A 22,856-nucleotide genomic window follows, 5' to 3' on the forward strand; every position below is an offset into this window, starting at 1 on the left:
CGTACTACGATCCAAAAGTTCGGGGGACAAGCTGTATAAAACCTTACCAAGAATAATTCACATAACCAAAGCACATCCACCTTCAAAAGGTCGCCATGAGGGACTATGATACTTCTTCCAGCGTTCATATAACTTTTGGAAACACTCATGGAAGCCATTTTTCGCTATCTTCTGTGATGAAGCTTTATCTTCTCCTGACGAAAGAAAGCGGCGTCCATGCAAATCTTTTTTGCAGGGAACAGGTAAAAGTCATACGGAGCTAAGTCCGACGAAACGTTATGTTATTTGTTTGTCATATCAGAGTATTGACAAACCAAACCGTGCATCCTCAGCTTTAAAGTCGCCTTCTTCCTCACGATGAAGTTAAAGCCTTACAGGAAGTTGCGAAACAGGCTGCCAGTACTCCTAAAAGCTATACGAACGTTGGCAGAAGTGCATAGTCGTTCAAAGTGACAATTTTGTAGATAGATGTGCTTCGGTAATGTGAACTATTCAGGGTAAGGTTTTGTACAGCTTGCCTCAAACTTTTAGATCATACTACGTACGTATGAGTTTTCAACTTACTATTTCATAACGTTTTTGAGTGACGCAAGTTTACGCGGATGAAGACATCACATCACAAGTGACTTTGCGATAATTAACTAAGAATGAGTTCAAAATGGAAATTTCGGTCATCTATATGTTCTTAGGTACATATGCATGTACAGATGTGCCAAAAAAACTTGTGAAGTTTAAATTGGGTGATCGTAAAATATAAATTTGGGTCAAAATCTGATATATATATTTTGTGATTACAATTCGTTATTCGTCGAAAGAAATTAAAATGAAATGAATCAAAGATTCTTTTAAACCTGACAATTTTATCAATTTATTTCTGTTAGATTTTTTTTTTCTTTGCCATTGGCCAACAACATCGGCCATCGGCCATCGGCAATCGGCCATTTGGAGGAAAACAATCGGCCATCGGCCATCTTTGAACAATCGGCCAACAATCGGCATCGGCCCATCGGCCAAAAAATGCCATCGGTCGAGCCCTAGTATCCTTAGCACCTCCCCCTCCTCCCCACTGCTCTACAGATCCACCATTGAAGCTGTATAAATTTTATGAAATATTACAAACTTAGTAAAAATATTGCAGTATTAAAAATATCTAAAACTGAAATTTTATCGAGTGTAAGTTCTGACCTCAAGGGGATACTATAGACCCCCTTAGCCCCCCCCCCCCCCGCATAGATCCGCCAGTGAAATGTATAAATTTAATTTAATATAATACAAACATAAAATATCCATAAGTAGTGCAGTATTAAAAAATATAAAATTTCAGTTTTATCTAGTATAAGTTTTGACCTCATAGAGGTAGGGGGGGCTATACTCCCTTGCCCTCCCCCCTCATAGATTCGCCACTGACGGCGTTAATTGGAAAGTAATAACTTCAGATTAAAAACCTCGATAGCAGAACAAAGTTATTGTCTCGAAGACTTTCCATGAAATTACAAATCGCATTGTAATCTGTTGTAAGTTTTAGCCAAATGGGAGAAGGGGTCACAATCCCCTTACTACCCCCCCTCCCACCCCAAACTCGCCATTAATAAACCACCGTATATAGTGTACATATTTAATAAAATATAATGCATGTTTGTAATTCGCAGAAGTATTGACGTATTTAAAATCTTCAAAATTTCGGTTTTATCTAGTGTAAATTTTGACCTTATGGGAGAGGAGGGGGCGGGCTATAGCTCCCTTAGCCTTGGAATGATGTAAAATATATTACGGCTAACTTTCAGATTAAAAAATACCTCGATCGCAGAATGAAATTATTCCCTCTGAGCCGTTCCGTGCCATTGCAGATCACAATTTAATCTGTCGTAAGTTTTGACGAAATGAGAGAAGAAGCTACAGTCCCTTATGCCCTCTCCCCTCCCCCATGTATACGCCGCTCTATATAGTGCTTCTATATTTATTTAAATATAATACAAACTTAAACATGTTACAATATCGCAGTATTAAAAATCTCTGAAATTTCGATTTTATGTAGTGTAAGTTCAGACCTCATGGGGGGGGGGCTATAGCCCCCTTAGCCCCCCCCCCCCCGTGGATCCGCCACTGATTACAATGCAATCGTTTTTAAGCATTGACTTATTTGACCCACATTTTAAGCGTTTTTCGGGTTATCCGCTACAACCCTGCCACATAATTCCGCGGATAATCGGGAGTGTGTTCTATATTTATATTTCTAGGGGTTGCATCACTGGAATTGTTTATCACTCTATCAAGAAGTGATAGGCAATGGGGCGGTGCATCCCCAAAAATATAAGTATACATTTAATGTTACATTACAAGCATCCTTTCTTTTATTTAAAATCATAGTTATATCTGTGAATTTAGTTTGAATAAATATAAATAGTAGTTTTACCAAAGATCTGCTGAGCAACAGGCTGTGTTTCAAAGACTACAATGTAAAAACTTTTCAGACATGGGGCTCATAGAAGTGAGTCCGATACAATGGTTTTATAAATATTTTAAAACTCCCAACTTGCTACAAATGTTTATGCTTTTGAACGTCTTACCTTTCTAGCCGTTCAGAAGAATGTTAATGGTTAATATAAGGCTCCCTTCCATTCCAAATAAAACTACTAATAGCTTTGAAACGGTCAATGAAAAAAATATGGGCACGATTTCCAAAATGTTGAATGGTTGTTGGAGGAAAACGTTTATCATAGTTGGTCATTTTTACAAAAGAATCGCAAGAATGGTGTCAGGCGCATTTTGAAGGGGTTTTTTTTAATAATATGTTAAGATATGCAAGTACCAATGATCAAACTTCTAATAAAGCTGTATTTTTACATCGGATGCAATATCACTTTTCTTTCAATTACAAGAAAATTTCCTTGAACTTTTTAGAATGATCCAAGGGATAAAATTTGCAGTGCAGCGTTTATCTCGTTTTGCTGGAATAACTTGCGTACAACATGCACTACCAATTGTTAAAAATAGTAGAAATGCTGAAAATATTGCATACTTTGAGTGTTTTGTCTTTTGATGATGACTTTTCGTACATCATAAGAGCACCTTCTGGGATACAAAGTTTATCTTCTTCTCCTTGACATATCAGAAAAGGAAAACTTATTGTTGGTATGCTACCTTGAATTTCCTAAAAGAGCAGAACAAATAATTTGATACGATGTTAAAATAATCGTAGAAGTCTACAAAAAACAGCGGCGGACAAAACAACTACATCATCTGTGAAATAGTGGAAACTTAGAGAAATAATGATTTCATACTATATGATTTTTAAGAATGATGATGTTACGATAAAATACAGTTAAAGAATTAATCTCAATGAAATTTTACTAGGATTAGTAAGTTATTTACATCGGATGATTAATAATGATTAATAATGAGGATTAAAAAAAATTAAATATGCTATAAGGCCATTCCACGAAAAAGTAAATCATTTGTCCCGCACGTGACGGTTCATATATTTCGTTGATTTGTAAAAATTTAAAAGGGTAATGACGGAATTTTTTGCTTAAGAAATCACACATAGGTTTGTAAGTTGTTAAGTAGAAAAAAATGTGTTCATTAATATTTTAAAGTAATATTTTTAATGAAATATATGAGACGTTACGTGCGGGACAGAATGGCCGAGCTATATAATTTAGAAAACGTGGGGCATACAAATAATGTAGTTAATGTCAATTCCACGTGAAAATAATAATGTTTTGTGTTTTGATAGCAAAATGTTAACATTTAACTATGTAGTGTATCTGTGCTGTAATAGCTAAAGTATGTGTCGGCAGTAAATCTTTGCGTACGCATTCAACATTCGGTAATATAGTCGAGATTTTTTGACCTTTGACGCCATTCCTTTTTTCCTTCTTTTTGTTGGATTACGTAAAAGCCAAGTTCAACGCTGGCAAATTACAAGAAAAGTCCTGAAATGAAAACATAAATTCAACGCATTATTACTGAAATTGAGCAGTAGACTTGGAAAATACCTTTAAAAACATGGTAAAATGTCGGGATGCATCAGTGTAGGTGCGTAGGTTATTTAACTGACATCATGTTTCGCAAATAAGCTCAACATGTCTTTATCCGAAGTTATTAAAAGTTTCCAAATTAAGTAAGGCTGCGGTTCATTTTCAACACCCAATTAAGGCTCCTTTTTTCTAATATCCTACGGATATAAAAGCCACTTTCCTTCCTTTCCTTTTTGATGAATTTTGTAAAATTTCAACTCGGTAGTACTTAAATTGAACAACAGACTTGGAAATTATATTCAGCAACAGAGTAAAAATGTCAGATTACTACAGAGGGTGGCCAAATTATTATATTCAAACTTTTCTGCATTTTTGTTATCCTTATATATTATTTCTGTAGCCTGCTTTTTGTTCCTACGCGAGATCTTCCTCAATTCTTGATCGATTTCTTTGATTTACATCTCATTTTAAAGGTAATCGTGCAGGCTAATGACGAAAAGTAGACCCACGGTCTAAAATTTGTTTTTTTCTGTTAAAAAAACATGTTTTAAAGCACCGGACTGAGGTTTAAGTTTAACTTGCGCTGTGTCCGACAGAGCTGAATAGCTCGATCGGCAGAGCGTTCGAATGGTAACCAGAAGAACAAATGCTCGTGTCCGGCCCAGACGATCTGCATAAAAAATAGAGATGAATATATCGCATTACATGAACATATAAAAACAATGAATAATCCAAGTGAGGTAAGAAAATATATGAAATGGATCCTCATTGCTGTTACGAAAACGTGATGCAACATGTAGCTGTATCGATTCTTAATATATTTTTTTTTAAGCTTTGGCTCCGGTCAGAAAGCTAAAGCAGAATGTAAGCGAAAATATACCCTAGTAAAAATGACCGGCTTCTGCTACCTTAGAAAAAAGCCGGTACCCGCCTTCAGCCGTCTTGCTGCAAGCCGGTACCGCCTTCAGCCGTCTTGCTGCAAGCCAGTACCGCCTTCAGCCATCTTGCTGCAAGCCGGTACCGCCTTCAGCCGTCTTGCTGCTAGCCGGTACCTCCTTCAGCCGTCTTGCTGCAAGCCGGTACTGCCTTCAGCTTGAAGCTGGTACCGTCTTTGACCACCTAACTTGAAGACTGTCAAAGGCAGTACTAGCTTCAGGCAAGATGGTTCTATCACCTTTACAGCCTTTGACTATCTTGATCAAAGCCGGTATCAACTTTCACCCCAATTGGTGAAGGCTGACATTGCTCAATACCACTTTGTACCAAAGAGGAAAATCTACATTTAAGTACGGATGACAATTTGAAAGATCAAGCAAGCAATACTAATTTGGTTAATGATACAAAAAAAAAAATTTTTTTTCCATTCGGTGCCATCAAATCAGACAAAATATTGAAGTAGTTGTCAAAAGGCACCCGGCAACTAAACTTTGATTGCATACTTTTTATGATATTATACATGCAGAATATTGATAGCGATAACATTAAAATTTTTGTTCGTATAACTTCTTTGTTTTTTCACTATTCTGCAAACATAATAATAAAATATTATTTACTAAACTAATAAGATGCCAATTATAAGTAATGGATAAAAAATAAAATTACTTTTTTTCCCCAAAATAAACAAAAAAGTGTCAGATTGTGATTGTTTAGTTCCTTTTGGGTAGGATTTTTTTTAAAGCATTTTCTAAAGAAGGGATGTTATCACATTTTCGATACCTGAAATTGAAATCACTCACTGTGTTTATAAAGTTAGTAATATATTTCATCGAAGAGGTTCATGATATGTAATCATATAAGCAGTTTATGAAGCCATTAAAGTAAGACTCTAAATGCTAAAAAATTTGTAAATGTGTCAACATGTGCAACAGGAAAAATTAACTGACTATCGATGTCAACTACACTTAATGTGGTTCAAATAATGATTTTTTGGCATGCATTCATGTTCCTAATTTAACACAGCATTTAGAAAAAGACAAAACACTGAGAAAACAAATTATGCATCAAATATGATAGTGCAGTGAAGGGCTACAAGACCAAACGGAGGCTTGTTAGCATTTGAACACTTTTATTTATATTTTAAAACAATGTAAATTATTGTAGGACAAAAGTAAATCAAAAAAACATTTAGTTTTAATTTTTAAATGTTATTAGTGCAGTATGATTTTCACAGCTCTCTTTACAGGGCTGCTTGTTGTCTACAAACGAGCCGAACAACTATGAAGAGCAAACGTAAACAAACAAATTCGTTAATAAACTGATGCCATTTAAGTTTTTCTTGAGTTAAAAGATGGCGAAAGAAATAAAAACTTTTGCAACATTTTATTTTGTGTTCAAACTTAAATCTATTCTTACTTAAATTTTAATTATTTTCCATGAAAATCATTAGCATTTCTTTGAAACAATTTTGTTGAAGAGCCTTAAAAAGTTAAAATTTATAGATTTGTGGTGATGTATCCACACTCTCCCGAGTATTCGTACTCCTTCAGGTAATTGACTACTTCTACTTCTTCCGCAAAAATAGAATGTTGTGTCTACGGCATGCCGGCATGGAGACTTGAATTTCCAACTTGTGAGAGTCACAGAACGGCTTGTTTTAACTGTATCGTTATTGAACATTGTAAAGTTATATTTTAGCTAGTGTTTATTCAATCTCTTCACACCCATATCCCTACAATGGGGAACAGGCATGATAGCTAAATAATATAGACGCACGCCGTTCGCGGATACATTTGATGCTGTGCAGTTACGTTTGCGGTCTATAAATATATATGCGAGATATATATGCTCACAAGCACACAGATACAAGCGTTATGACAAAACTCGTTGAAATGGATTCGGTCAAAATATATGTTTGGTTGCCTACCAATATGCTCGGGTAAATACATACATACAGACTTTGTGGAAAAAAGCCCAAATTCAATTAGAGGTAATTAAAAACAAAATTTATGTTGAAATTTCAGTGATAATTTTTCACGACAGCAATACTGCTTTTCTTTCTATGAGGAAGTAAAAGTGGCTACTCCTTATGTCATCAGAAAAGGGTAAAAAATTAATTTGGAAGAATTTTCCACGTAACCCGAGGTGGAATGAGCCTCAATTACCTTGGATCTTCGAGCTCTATTGCACATAAAGAAGGTCTGTTCAGCAGTGTCTACTCACCATTCATTTGAAGTCGACACACACACTCGGGACAGGATTGATCTGAGGAAGACATGCTCTACTGAGATGGCGAAACGAAAAATCTCGAAGGGGCAGAACAACCAAAAGGCCCTGCTTGGGGCCAACGGGGTTCCCCCCATGACCGCGGCGTCCCTTCCCCTTCACACCGGCAGTGATTCCAGCCAAGACATGAGGAAGAATGATGACTTGCAAAGTCATTGCTCGTTTACATCAGCATACTCCGACAATGAGATGGAAGACTACCCAACACTCGAAGCCACATGCAAGGATTTAGGCATCGTATGGTCAGGAATAGGTGACGCTATTAACAAGTCATGATATGCAATTTTTGAAGGACTTAAAACAAAAACTCGTAACCGCAGGAAAAGGGATAGACAAAGTTTCTTACGACGAAATCTCCAAAAGAGATGCGGTACTACTGAAGAGAGTCATGTTCAGACACGGCCACTGCATAACCCAGAAAATATTACTACAACAGCACCAGGAGGCAGAGATCCTGCTCAAGAAGGTCGCCCATTTAGAAGAGGAAAATAAGATCCTTCACTAAAAGCTGAGCGGTGCTTCTAGCCAAAAGAAAAGAAAACCAGTTGTGCTTATCAACGCTGCCAATCCTAAGACTGTTATCGAGGAAATCAAGAAAAAGAACAGTGAAGAGGATTTTCATCAGGGAGGAGGATCATTACCCCCTATTCCGAAAATGGCCAAGTTGAAGTGGAGAACTACGCTAAAGATCATGCTATCGACTTCCACGCCCCAACCATCGGCTATATCCCTCCAACCCGTGTCTAGTTAAAGGACTCCCATCTGACATTGACCAGGGGGATATCAAATCTGCATTCCGGCAACTTCAGCAAGACTTGATTCACGTACTCCAATTCATCCAACCGGAAAGGCCCTCTCCCCATCTTCTGCCTACATCTCAGGAAACTCGAAAGCAGAGAAGAGGACATTTTTTTTACAAAAAGAATTAAAGTCGGGGATTTCATCACCCACCTGGAGAAGCTGCATCCCCGTCGTGGCCCACTCCATTGTTTCCCTTGCCAAAGGTAGGGGCACTGCTCCTACACCTACATCACCGAATGGTGCGTCTTCTGCGCCGGCCCTCACCGACTGCAAGACTGCCCCAATAAAGTAAAAGGTCCCTTCTGCACCAACTGCGGATTGGCTCATCCCGCCAGAACTATCGACTGCCCTTGGCGGACCCCCCCCCCCCCTCCAGATGAAGATGCGCTCCAGCCTGACTTCTGTACACAAACCTTGGGAAGAAAAGCTCCCCTATCCCTACGAATGACTTGGTACTGACGCAGCTTGGCTGCTCCCTTCGGGCGCTTGACTCACTCCTCCTGTGAGAAATGCTCACTAACTTACTGCCCCGTTCGCGGGGACGCAATGTAGCTTTGGCGTTTTACGTTATACAAAGAGACTTACTTCCTTCAGTTTCGGGGTAAAAGAGCTCGGCTCTGTAGGCCCCCAACAAATTCAAAGACCGACCAACCGACCAGCAGTGTCTAAATCTGTCTTGTTAATATTTTTCCGACCGTTGTTAGAAGGTCCTGAAATAACTGTTGCACATTCCTGTTGGCTTACAACAGCAAGCTAAACTCTTTAGTGTTTTCATTATTGGTATAAAAGTAATATTAATCTGATTGCTTTGAAATTGTATTTATTGTATTCTTTAAACTTAATATAAATATTTTCTTTTTACATTCTTTTTAAAATTAAAGTATATTTTCCCCCAATTAGAGGAACTAAGTGTCCTGTTTGCATTTAGTTGTTGCTTTTTAATCTATTGTTGCTAAATGTCACAATGTTGCATGTAATCTCAGAATTGTATGAGATTACCCTAAGCACCACCTTGTTTTTTATTATGATATTTGGGATTATATAACCGTACTGCATTTGAATCCATCTTCTTCAAATCTTAAAATACAATAGTAAAAATCATATACTTAAGCAGAGTAAAATAGGAATTGTTTTGTGAGATGCGTTAAAACTGTAACCTTTTGTGTTATTTGCATAATAAGCTTTATCCTTGTCATTAGTATAGTAAGCTGGCGGTTTTTGGGCAGGCGGTAGCAGTTGGTCAATGCCGGCTTTCATTGCCTTAGCCGGCTGAAGCCGGTCTCTACCGTCTTGGTCTTAAGACGGTTAAAGCTGGTCATTACCATCTGAGATAAAGACGGTCAAAGCCGGCATTGACCGTCTTTTGCCGCCTGTCCAAAAACCGCCTTTAAGGCGGTAAAAGCTGGTCATTTTCACTAGGGTAAGTATCAGGTTTAAGATTTCAGACTACAACGAAATAGTTTTTTGTTCATAAAAAAAAATCGAATACTGAAATGTAGATTCTACTAATGATAGTTTTTGACTCTTTTTACAAATAAAAAAATTTCTACCACAAATTGAAATTACGCTTTTCATTTAATTAAACTATGAATATTTATTAGAATACGAAGTAAAACATTAAAATTACAAAGAACTTGATGGGTAAAATATCATTTTTTTTTCTTCTTTCGGCAAAAAAACAAATAGATAGCCACATTTTTACTACATTCGAAAAACTACGCTAAAAAAAACGAACTTAGTTCAACTGATTTTGCATTTTAACCGTTCGGTTAAATGATGAACTCGAGCTGCCATCTAAGCCATAACGGTTTATGCAGCCTGTGATAAAAAATTGTATAAATTTTCAAAAATGAAAACACTTCTCTTCAATATCTTATCTTTTATATTATTTCTGTGGATTATTTTTCTGTCGGTATGCGAGATCTTTCTTATTTCTTGAAGAAATTCCCCCCCTCATTTTAGAGCTTATCGGGCCGGCTAATGATAGAAAATAGACTTACGGACTAAAATTAGTTTTTCGGAAACGCCCCTTGCTGTTGCAAAACCTTGATTCAGCCTGTAGTTCTTATGCATATTTTTTATGCAGCACACAATGAAACACCTGTAGCTGTTGACCACTGTGCTGCCAATTGTCTAGAAGAAGCTGTGCGGTCCGTCAGCGCCATACGCACCAGGTGTCTGTCATCGCGAACTGACGTCACATTTCGGGGTCCACTCCCGGATTTCCGAGCTGTCCGACCCTTGTCCAGTCCATCCACTGCTTCCAAACACGCATGATTGTGCTGCTGTTACGCTGCACACGAGCCCAGCTACTGCACGATAAAACAATCCAGTTTCACGAAGGCTGACGATTCTGCCCCGTTCAAACTCCGAAATTTGCTCAAATTTCGCTTTCTTTCGTCGAAGAGGCATAGTAAAGATTCAGTTAACGTTTACTTTAGCATATAACCACCGATAATCATACACGCATCGCAACAGCCGTCTATTTATATTTGATTCGCTCCGCCGTTCAGAGGGCGCTGCTCAGCATATGCATGCGCTACCAGTCTGCAATTCTAATCATTTGCATATCATGCCCTACTTTGCATTTCCTGCAATTTTCAGCTCACTCGCGTAAGTCCTTCGTAATGTTGCAATTTTCACAAACAGGAGTGTAGATCTGAGGGGAACTCAGTTATACTCAATACAGTTTCATAAGTCATTTTATAGTGAAATACTTCAAACATCCATTATAATAACATTAAATAAAATTTCCAACAGGAATTAAACTTTGAAAATTATCGAAGGATTTTTCCCTTTTTTTTTAAATTTTCTTTAATTTTTAACATCAGTGAACTCTTTAAAAAAGTTATTACTCTTAAGAGAGTTAATGATGTTATGAATAATTAATGTTTTTAAACAAAAAAATAACTTGATTCATGATATTACGGCTCTCTATGTACCTACATAATAACCTCAATTTATATGAAAATTGAAACCTTTAACCAAAATTAACTCATTACAAAAATACTCAGTTTAGATTAGCCCAACGAAAATCTATAAGTCGACTTCAAATGAATACAGGTGGGATTGACGGTCTGTAGATCCTACAACAAGTGCGGGTTATTTCAACACTATATCTTCAACCCCTACTTCAAATTTATCATCATTGTTGAAAGCAAATTTCGGACGTTGATGACAAGGCACCATTTTAAGGTGCTTCACATGGTAAGAAGACTCACGTGTGACCCAAGGAGACTAAAAATTGCCGTCCGTGGGCAGGGGTGCCCACAGGGGGGGATTATGGCGCAAGTTGCGCCATCAATATTTTGGGGGGGGGGGTTTCCAGAAGGCTTTTTTTTTCTTTAGAACATGAAATTTTTGAATTTTGGAAAGAAAAAATATTTAAACTCATTCAATAAGAAATAGATGCATTACCAAAACTTTTTTCACGTACTCTTGAGGGACCCCCCGCCCCCCCCTCCCATTCAGTTTTCAGAAGTGGGGCTTCCAATATAATTTTAGCGATGCAACTAACGAAGAAAAGGGAAACTCTTCGTTGTTTTAAAAAATTAAAATAGTAATTATAAATAAACAATTGAAATAAGTGTGACAAAGTACTTTTTCTGTGAAATTTGAATAGAAAATGTAATTTTAAAATACAATTTAGGAACATCCATTATTCTCTTTTATTAAGAGTATCTATGTGCCGCAGAAATGTACGCTTCAAACATTTTTATTTAAAAAAAAAGAAAAAAAAAAAACAGTATTCAGAACAAGACATTCTTCACTAGGTTGCATAGTGGGCATGTGTGCCTAGTCGGAAATTATAGGCTAGTCTCAAATTTAAGTATTGTGCCTAGAGTAAAATTAGCATAATGGGAGGGAGGACCGCCGACCAAACTGACGTGGTACACGTCTTGTCTCTCGGCGGCACTGGTTATACAAAACCATGCTTCATGGTTCTTCAGTTAAAAAAAATACATAAATAAATAGCTTCATTAGGGCAGCCCAAAGGATAGGGGTCGGCGAAACATTCCTCTTTTTTTTTTGGATCGAAAATGTTGTCGTCCTGAAAATCATTGCTAAGTGGAGAAAAATGATGTGTCATGTATGTGTCACCGAAATAAATTTGAAATAGAAAGAGTGAAAAAAAAACACAGTTAAATGCAAAGAGAAATTCAAAATATTGTAATGAATACTCGCAACAAAAGTTCTAACTGTTTTGAATGTAAAAATCGTAAGTAAATCAAAGCTTGAACAATTGATGCAAGTGGGAAGTGGCATGTTTAAAATAAAATGAAGTGGAATAGAAACCTAAGGTATCGCAGAAAATTACCACATCCGTTCAAAATGTTATAAGTCTTTTTTCTAAGGCCGCAAACGCTTGTACTGCCAGAAAACAAAAATATTAGACTGGAAATTGAAAACTTTACTATGGAAAATTCAAGCAAATAACCGTGTTTGGCAAAGGAAAATTGAAAGAAAATATTGCCACAATATGTTTATCAATAATTAAAATTTACAATGAAGATTGGCGGGACGTAGCAAAACCGAAAGGAAGAGTGGGGAATTCCAAACTCTTCTTTTTACGTCCCCAAAGCTGGCCTGTGAGTTTTTAAAACTTAGGTTCTGAAAAAATCCAGGGAAAACGTTCTGAAACCCCATCCCACCCTAAGGTCATCAAAGATGACCTACACATGAGTATTTAGGACTGCAATTTCAAAAAGCCGTGAGAATGCTCCCAACGTAACCTCTGAGAGAAACGCCCTCTCGATTAATCATTCATCATCATTCAAGGCCGAATAAATGTTGTCTTTTCTACTTTAATTTTTAAAAAAAACTCCCTGAGGTGTCCCGAAACTGTCGTTCTCCAAATATTACCGAAGATCCTCAAAAATTTCATGGTTAAGGCTTCAATTCAGAAAATATTTCTGGGAGATCTCCAAAACCTTCTACCCCTCTAAGAGTATTTAAAATCGTCTTCAATTGCGTTAACTGAATTTCAATTTTGAAAATTTGCCATAAGAGGAGTCCGAATCTCTCCACCCACTAACATTACCAAAAATCTTCTAAAACTGCGGTTTCAACAGATCAAAATGTTTTTGAGAGAATGCCCCCCCCCCCTCTCTCTCTTTCGCCAACATCATCGAAAAATGTCTTAAAATCTCGCTTTTAGGGCTTCAATTACAGAACATTTCTGGTCGCGAGCCCCTTCAAAACTCCTCTTCCCTTTTTCATAGAAGGTTGGATTAAATTACGTTTTCGGAGCTTGAATTTTAAGAAACTAGTGTTGCATTAAATTTTAACGAAAAAAAATCAACAATCGCGTTTTTAAGGCTTCAAAATTTCAAAAAATTTCGGGGTGGTGGGACGCATCTCTCTTCTCCTTAATATCACCATAAATCGTCTAAAACTGCATTTTTCGAACTACAATTTTCGAAATTTTCCAGGGGAAAACCCCCCGGACCCCCCCTCTCTTTACGCGTCACAGTAAGAAATAATTTACAATTGGGAATGCATGCTTGAAGTTTGCATTTTGAAAAAATAAAGACCGATGACCCCGGGTCTTTTCCTCCCTTAAGGGGTCTAAGGACCTTTAACCTTCCAAATTCACCACCACCGATCGTCTAAAACTGTGTTTTTCAAATAACAATCTTGAAAATTGGAGAGAGCCCCTGGACCCCCTCTTCTGAACAAAATTAAATATAACGTACGATTGTGTGGGAGACTTAAATTTGGAAGAAATATCGGGAGATGCTATCCTGGACCTCATCTCCCCTTCCTCCCAAACTTAAAATACAGTTTAAAACTGTTTGTATGTCTTCAATTTCGAAATAATGCAAGAAGGTAGCCCTCCGACACCCCCTAATTCTGATTGAATATTATCCTTCTTACGATTAAATTTATATTACTAGTACTAAGGTCTAGCAATATTACTATCCCTGCTAAACCAGAAGCCAAATCTTCTCTCTCTCTCTCTCTGCATATTAGAATAAGCGTTTGAAACAATTAAGGGGCCGCCAAAGCGTACCCTCCCCCCCCCATCCTCCCGCAGTTTTTTGACCTAACGACGACCCTGGTCCTCTTTCCAGAATTTAATGACCTTGTCTCTTTTTCAATGAAGGGAACACATCACAGACGGCATGGAGTTGGTGTCTGTTTCAAAGCTGGATCAGACGATTTGACTTCTTTGCAATTTTTTATAAATTTTCTGGAAGTAGCATAATTCTGAATGATGAATACGTGTGACAGTGATGAGAGTCATCTAAAACTGCTTTTCTAGTACTGCAATTTTGAAAAAAATATAGGAGAGGGCCCCTAATTCCTCCCTCTTTCCTTAACACGATCAAAGATAAGCCTAGAATGATAGCCTGCGTGTTTGGAGTATCAATTTTAAAAAAAATTGCCGGGGAAAAGGCACCGAAATTCACTTTCCACTAACATTATCAAGATCTATCAAAACTGCGTTTTTAAAGCGACAAGTTCGAAAATTTAAGTGGAGCGCCCCCTCCCCCCTTACTCTCGTCGCTTTTCCCTCAACCATAGATAGCGTTTTTAAGACTTAAATTTTGAAAAACTTTCTGGTGCGAGCCCTAGGATCTCTTCTTTCCCTAACATTACCACAGATAGTCTAAAACTGCGTGTTTGGAACTGCAATTTTGAAAACTAAAGACAGCCCTCTTTAACACAGCGTTAGACTATTTACAATTGCACTTTTAAAGTTTCAATATTTAAACATTATCTGGAAGGGGCCACCAAACCTTTTATCCCCCTAACGTCACCAGAGATCGTCTAAAACTGGTTTAAAAACTACAACTTCGAAAATTTTCCGGGGGAGAGACCCCCGTACCCCCAATCTTAGTGACAATAAATTTCCATTTCAAGATTCATATTGTATACATCTAGTAATGACTCCATCCTAAGTCAGAAAGTTGAATCCACTCTCACTGTAAATATTCATACGCTTGAAAAAAAAAAGGAAGATGTAACAAAATTCAGGGATACCCTAAACTTGTTTACTCAAGGTCCACATTGTAATATTTGGGAAGGCAAGGCAAGTCAACAATCCAACAATATCTCAGTTCAAATGGTATTTGTTAGCGCTATCCCCCCCCCCCCGTGAATTTGACTGAAATTAAACACTCTAAAAACTGTTATGTTTAACCCGATTTGAAAGCGAGAAAATTTTTGGGGGGAATTTGCGCCATTGAGCTTGGGGGGATGGGCACCCCTGTCCGTGGGTACAAAGGTACGCCATTTTGGTTTTGCAAGCCAGTCACATCGACAGGACCACAGTTTTACAACATTAAAAATCAGAAACAAAACCTTCAAAATACAGGGAATCATGATACCCGCAACAAAAATGAATTATACAATCCACGACGAACGAAAAAAAAAGGAAATTGCTCATGTTTTTCTTTTACTTAGATCCTACTGAAACCGAAAAAATGTGATGAATCTGAAATGTTAGTTTGATAGCGTTGAAACTTCCTGGGGTACTGAAGAGGGCTGTGACACACACGTTGAATCCAAATTAGGATCTCTCTCGACGATACCCGGAATTTCCCGACCAACGTCCGAAGGTACAACCGTCCAGCAGCTTCCCCTATCATGCTGGCTAATGACAAAACATAGACCCATGGCCTTTTTTTTTTTTTTTTTGGCAAACAGCTTTCTGTTGTTTTTTTACGTATTGCTTCAATGAATTATTTGCATGCAGCATTTGAAATTCAGCGCATTTGCTCGGTTGGTTGGAGTGTCATGCTGATAGCCGGAATAGTGCGAGTTCGAATCCGTGCCAATAAATATCTGTTTAATATTTTTTTTTTGTCAGAGGCTCACGTAGGCAAGATTGTATTTGCCACCACCCGTTTTTTCACATGCAGAATTACTGCTTTCTCACGCGTCACTCAGTCACACTTTTAATGATATTTCTGTTTGCATTGAAAATACGTACAACCAAAAAGTGAGCGATGATCACATCACAACATTTCATTTAACGAAGTTTTGTTACTGATGTCTTCAAATTACATGCCTTCCTTTGTGCATGTACGTTTCTCCGTTTAGTTTAATCCGTTTACTTTTTTCTATTCTTCTTCATAATGTTCTTTCTTCGAAATTTTAAAAGAGTGGAATGCCATATGAAACGATTAAAAGCACAGTGTGGAGTTCCGCACGGGTCGGCTAGTTTTGTATTGTTTTTGCATAATTTTATTATTTGAACATATTTTAAAGTTTATTTTAAACTTTAAAGGTTTATTCTAGCAACACTTTTCTTTCTTTTTTCTTTTTTATTTTAAATGTGATAGATGTCAGTGTCAGTTTCCGTTAAAATTTCAAGTTACAAGCTTCTTCTAGTGAGTGAGATTGAGAATATGATCAACGCATGTCACAATACTCCGAGACTGACAAATAGTCATATCATGCATTGAAAGTATACCACGCCGCATCCAAGCTGTGGTAGCAGCAAAAAGCGGAGTTACTAAATATTAAATAATTATTTTTAGCAAATTTCTAGTATCGATCAGAAGGCACTTTAAATTTAATATGTTTAGTTCATATTTTAAATAAACTTTAAAATGTGTTCAAATAATAAAACTATGTAACAACAATAAAAAAAATGAATGAATAAATAAAAATACAGAAAAGTTTGAGTATAACAATTTGGCCACCCTCTGTCCATTTAGTACAACTATATATTATAATAAGATACGTATGTATCTTATAAAGTGAAATAAAGTGCATTTTATGATAAATGCTTTGTGAACAATTCTTGAAAACGATTGCAGTGTATATTTAACATGTGTGCTTGAAAAAATATTTGTACTAAAGATGTATCAAATCAATTCTCGTCGTTGGATAAACAGATTTCAAAAGTTCATGTAACGCTACCTGTTTATTTTGAAATAAGATACACGCATATATCACGCTGTAATAAACACAAATAAGAGAAGCAATGTAAATAACACAACGCACCTCACAGGAATCTAACAAAGATGCGCCCAACCCCGCTGTACAAAAGCCATGAAATCTCAATGGATCTTGCTTCATCTTTTTCACTACTTTAGGATCACTGCTAACTTGGTTCATGTCAATACCTCCTACAGGAAATTTCGGTGCCAACCACCTCATGAATTTAGCTAGTTTTACCTAAAAGGTAAATTAAGTAATCATCGCGTTGTATGGAGTTAATACAGTTTCATTACATTCATATAATGCGCAAAAAATATTTTGACACATACACGCACAGAGTGATTTATATATACAGGATGTTCCGTTTTAACCTGCAAGACCTCTATTTCCGCAACCATTAGTCCTATTCATACTTCCAATTGCAAAAATGTTCAAAATCAGATGCGAAGTTCAGATAAATGATAGTTTGAAGCAAAAATAAAAATGAGTCAAAAAATAAAAGACTTAACTTTTTATACGGGCCCCAGGTCCCCTAACTTATATTTAGAGAAATAATCTCCATTAAAAACAAAGATTGACACAAAAAACTTGACATTTGTGCGACCAAAATTCAAGGAGATATTACAGTTTAAAGTTTTAAGAGACCATACAAAAGATGAGATTGGAATTTATCGCCATTTCAGAAAAATGACAGGTTTTCAAAGTAAAAAACACAAAGTATTTATATTTCTCATTGCTATTCAAAAATAAATGCAAACGCTATGCCGTGATACGCAAAAACACACTGAAAAACCAAGAACAATTTGAAAAACAACACTCCATGCACAAATATAATTTTAAACACTAGGTAACTGTTATATTTTCCTCCAAAAGGTGTTCTTGACGGCGAGTGTAAAGTGGTGTAAGTCACAAAACGCTGCGTTTCATATCTCGGTGAGTATTGGTCGTACTAATTTCAAACTTTTTGTGTTGGAATTATTTTTGAATGAAAAAAAATTTCCCTCAACATGAGTTAGAGAACCTGGGGCCCTTATAAAAAGTTAATTTTTTTATTTTTTGATTCATTTTTATTTTTGCTACAAACTTTCAATATCTGAACTCCGCATCTGATTTTGAACATTTTTGCAATTGGAAGTATGCATCTAGGACCAACGGTTGCGAAATAAAGGTCTTGCAGGTTAAAACGGAACACCCTGTATATAGGAGACAATGGAGACAGAGCCTTGAGTCACCTTATCTTGGGGCGAAATATGACTTACCCATCAGAAGTGACACAATAATTGACTTAATAAGATTATTGTCATCTTAACGTACATCGTAATAGTTGATTTATTTATTTCAAAATAATCTGTAAACAGTGAACTTTCGCATGAGGAAAAATAGTTTAGCTTAAACATATTACGAACTAAAACTTTTAATTCATCGCGACCCTTAAACTTCCTCCATTTGATCCGAATTCTGTTTCGGTAATTCACTTTGCATAATGGAACAAGGGCAGTAATGTGGAGATTAATATTCTGCACTTTTATTTTTCTTATATCATTATAAATCACTAATAATAAGGGCCTTCTTTAATAGCCCTCGTATGATTTACTTTTACTATGTAAAACAATAAAACTGCAATGCACTATTACTGAAATTTATGAAAAATAAAATTGACCTTTTAGTAACCATTCTTTATTAAAAATAGTTGGGGTATCTTCTTTCCTTCTTATTTATTTTAAATTTCTTGGAAGCCATTTTAAATTTTACTAGGATCATTACTTTTGGTGTTTTGATTTGGAAAAAGAAGAATACATTCGGAATCGTAATCTTTTAAGTTTTTCTTGAGCTTTTTTAGAATTTCAATGCTACCACATCGATTTTAAAATAAAATGAAAATTATGCCCGTAGAAATAAATTATGACTTTTTTTATATTTTTTTAAAAAATATAATTTTTAACTAATTGAAAAATTCTTTGAACTGATTTTAAATCATTTTGAACAATTTGAAGTAATCAACTCACGAATCCTTGATCTGCATATCCTTAAACAAAAGGTCTCTCTGATAAAGTTTGTCTAAACAAAGTTACCTACTTGTAACGAAATTGTGAGGTGATTAATTTTTCCTCCTAGATACTATTGTTAATCTCATATATTTTATTATTACTGCTGCTGCCATTGCTGCTGTCCCATTTTTTACACTACAATTGGAAACAAAAATTAAATCACTTCAAAGAATGAAGCAGTTTTTAAGTTTCTCATGAGCAACAGCTGCCTTATTTGCTTAAATATTAAATGTCACAATTCCACTTCTTTTCCATAATATGTTACGTGTTTAACTATTTGATACTTAGGAAATCAAAATTATGACGTCAAAAGAATTACAAAATGTCACTTAGTATCGAGTATCAAGGTTTAACTAAATGTGTAGAAAGTAAACATTGTAAGAAACTTTTAATAGTAAACAAATGAAAATAATTTATAACGACAATAACTATTTTTCAATGCACTTAGTTTTGCTTAGCACTTTTAATGCATTTATTGTTGAAGATTATTTTTTATTCATCATTGAACATATTTTCAACTTAACGAGTTATTGACATATTTCTCACAAGTCTATAGAACAAACTTACTTTTAAAGTTTATTCAAAACAAACATTTACGAAAATTAAGGAAAATTTGATAAAAATTGGCTTAAAATTCAAAAACATGAAATGCAACGTTCGTACTTTTAAAGGTGTTGCTAAATCTGGATTGGTTGCAATGCATGGTCCTATTAAAACAACTCCTTTAAAGTACTCAGGTTTTCTTGAAGCAGAAAGTATCGAAATTGCTCCACCCTTGAGAAAAAAAAGATACAAATTACTGTAAATAAACTTTTAAATAATACATTTATGCGCAAAGTAGGAATGGATATTTTAAGTGTCTGAGTGTTTGAACATATATTTGTATGCATAATATAAACAAGGAGAGTCTTGTCTCTAAAGTATCTCTCTTAACTTTTTTTTTTCAAACTTCAAGTAATGTGTGCCAATAAAACTATTCCATTCAGTTTTATTCAAATAATTAATTTCAATTGCATAAAGAAGCAGCCTTAAGGAAAAAAACTTTGTACTCACTTTAAGTGAACTTTTTACAAATTGAATTGCAAGAAATTATTTTCAAACAATGAATGCATTTTTACTGTTATTTATAAACTGAAATTAATATTAATCTCTCTTTATACTTACAAAAGTATAATTGAAGACTCGAAGGTGAGGTGGGAAGTAATTAACTTCGAAAGTGGGAAAAGAGTAAAGACAGGAATACCAGGAGTTTTACCATCAATTTTTTTTTCTATTTCTTTTTATTTTATTTATTTATTTATTTTGTTTTTTATTTATTTTACTTTGTCTATTCCTTTTTTTTTAATTTTGGAAAAATAGAATACTGCATAGCATGCGACACACATTACATGAATTCGACCTGTGTGAGGCTCCAAAAACTATTTACCAGTTAAAAGGAAAATATTTTACGAAAGAATTGATTTCCGAGAAACATTTGAGTCTAGTGTTTCAGTCTAGTGCTGAAATCAACATGCAAAGATCAACGTGATGTCAACATTACACGTGACACACTTGTAATTAATTATTGCTTGGTTGTGATGAAGTAAAACTGTGCTGATTTTTTCAAAAACCTAATATTCTGAATTTTGAATATGTTGATGTGTACAAGGGCCATCATAGAAGCCATTTAAACAGTCAAAACTATCCTACAAATTTTACCTCCATTCATTTATACACCCTCTACCCAAAACAGCAGTTCAGAACCACCAAACGTGCCAATTGACATTTACTTCAATCATAATTCTTATTAGACAAACTATTCAAATATATTAGGATCAATTTGTAGGTCATGCATTTTTAGTGGCTTGAAGGCGTATTTTATTCATAACACAAAAACCAAACGTTACAAATTTTGCTCGAAAGTGAAATGATTTCACTTATTAGAGATGAAGTCTTCTTTACAGTGCTGCCACATACCTAAGGAAAAATACCATTACAAGAAACATTTACAAAAACTAATCTATTAATCTACTCAAAACTTTTATTTAAACTTAAATCACAAATGCAAAAGTTATAATTCTAATGATTTGGTGACTTTTATACAGTAATCGCACAAATATTTAAGAATGATGATAATTCTAGAGGTGAGTTGCTTTTTTCTACTTGCACAAATTTTAAAGATATTTTATGTTTAAAAATTTCAATGAACCAAATATGCAATCATATTTCGTATTTTTAATGTCTTAAACTTTATTTTTTCTAGAATATGCGCTACGTCATTACAATATGAGTGCAATATCGTATTACGTAGTACATTTTATCAACGCGCTATACGTATTTTAATACGCATTAATGAAACGTAGTTAAATGTAGAAATAAAAATAATAAAAAGATTAATACTTGATTTATTTTTCCTTACATGGAGCCATTTTACTTTTTACAAAGTTATCGACTGAAAAAGATCGACTTAGTTTCTATATTTATTCCTGCTTGAAATTATTTATAAGGCAGTACTTCATTTATCATGACTTAGAATGTTTTTGCACGTTATTTACGCTGAAAATATATACACTTTCAAAAATTCACATTTGCACGAAATTCGCGAACCATACGAAACCAATTGTTCTCTAGCTTTTATCACATAAAATGTATACCTCATGTGACATTTCAGAAATTAGGGTACTTACTATGTATAATTATTTTATGGATTTTTGCGTAAGTATCACTTGTATTTACGAAGATATAAGCATTTCTTTCAAAAATACGAATTTTATTTTAAGATTTTCGACTCAAAACGCAAAAGTTTTCCTTATACCCTTACCAAACTTTCAGGAATCTCGACAACGTACGAGAGAAATATTATACCTAAATTTCAAGCAAAATTATTTAAAATTTGAGTCTTGTCTGTATTTATCTTTAGACAAAATATTTTACTTAAAATTTTGCGCTCTTGTTCAATAATGAAAACTCTTTAAACTACAACTTACGTGTCATTTATTCTGTTTGTAAAACAAATGATTCTCACACATTAACATTTATTGTTAAAAAATTTCAAACCTTTCCTTAATTACTTCAAAGTGATTTTACTTATTTTGTCAATTCAATAATGAATTGACGTATCTTATAGATATAGTTTGCTTCCTAAATTCAAGCAATTAGTTGAGTAAAAGGATACCATGGAATGTCCACAGATGAAGCAGTCTAAATTTGGATGTTTCTTCCTTATCATGTCTAAGTGCTTGAATACATCATCAACAAATTCATGGAAAGAGTGAATAAGTACCCTTCGTCCTTGACTTTGTCCATGGCCAACTATATGAATAAAGTAAGAACATCATTGAAAACAGATTTATTTACATATCTTTACGAATTAACTGTATAATACTGTATATCAACTGAAAATTGTGACCCAAAATTAGTTTCCTTGAAAAATGAATTTCACATATCATTCAAGGATGATGGCTTGGTACAGCTCATACCAGTCAACAGTCCTTTTATCTGAAGAAAACTCTTAATCTTGATTTTGACAAAAGTTTCAAAGAATTTTGCAAACTACCGAAGTTAAACTCAAAAATCTTTTTTTATATGATTTGGATGTAGACGGGTTCTAATCCAGTAGTACTGTCCCTATAAGGTGCATCTCTATGCTCTGGGTTTTTAGAAATATTGAAAATAGTTTAAATAATAACTTCTACTAACTTTAACTCTCTACACACTGCTAAAATGTTTAGATAATATTGTCTTGTCCTGGAGTCTTAGTTGATACAACTCTCTTTAAATAAAAAAATCATCACACACACACACACACACACACACACACACACACATATATATATATATATATATATATATATATATATATATATATATATATATATACACATATATATATATATAAAATAGCCAATGATCGAGTAACGCTCATGACGTC

The 22,856-nt window shown here is 35.0% G+C and overlaps 1 protein-coding gene across 2 annotated transcripts in view; it reads right to left on the bottom strand.

The window, feature by feature from the left end:
• Nucleotides 1–22,856, bottom strand: part of LOC129218384 (monoglyceride lipase-like) — a 134,992-nt gene that overhangs the window by 15,615 nt on the left and 96,521 nt on the right. For both annotated transcript variants that reach the window (XM_054852628.1, XM_054852629.1), the window contains 4 exons: nucleotides 22,101–22,237; nucleotides 19,610–19,720; nucleotides 16,962–17,135; nucleotides 3,020–3,151 (listed from right to left, as the gene is read on the bottom strand). In XM_054852628.1, the coding sequence (XP_054708603.1) occupies nucleotides 3,020–3,151; nucleotides 16,962–17,135; nucleotides 19,610–19,720; nucleotides 22,101–22,237 (554 nt within the window). The remainder of the gene's footprint in view (nucleotides 1–3,019; nucleotides 3,152–16,961; nucleotides 17,136–19,609; nucleotides 19,721–22,100; nucleotides 22,238–22,856) is intronic.

This window comes from Uloborus diversus, chromosome 3 (assembly GCF_026930045.1).
Source record: "Uloborus diversus isolate 005 chromosome 3, Udiv.v.3.1, whole genome shotgun sequence".
NCBI classification, from domain to species: domain Eukaryota; kingdom Metazoa; phylum Arthropoda; class Arachnida; order Araneae; family Uloboridae; genus Uloborus; species Uloborus diversus.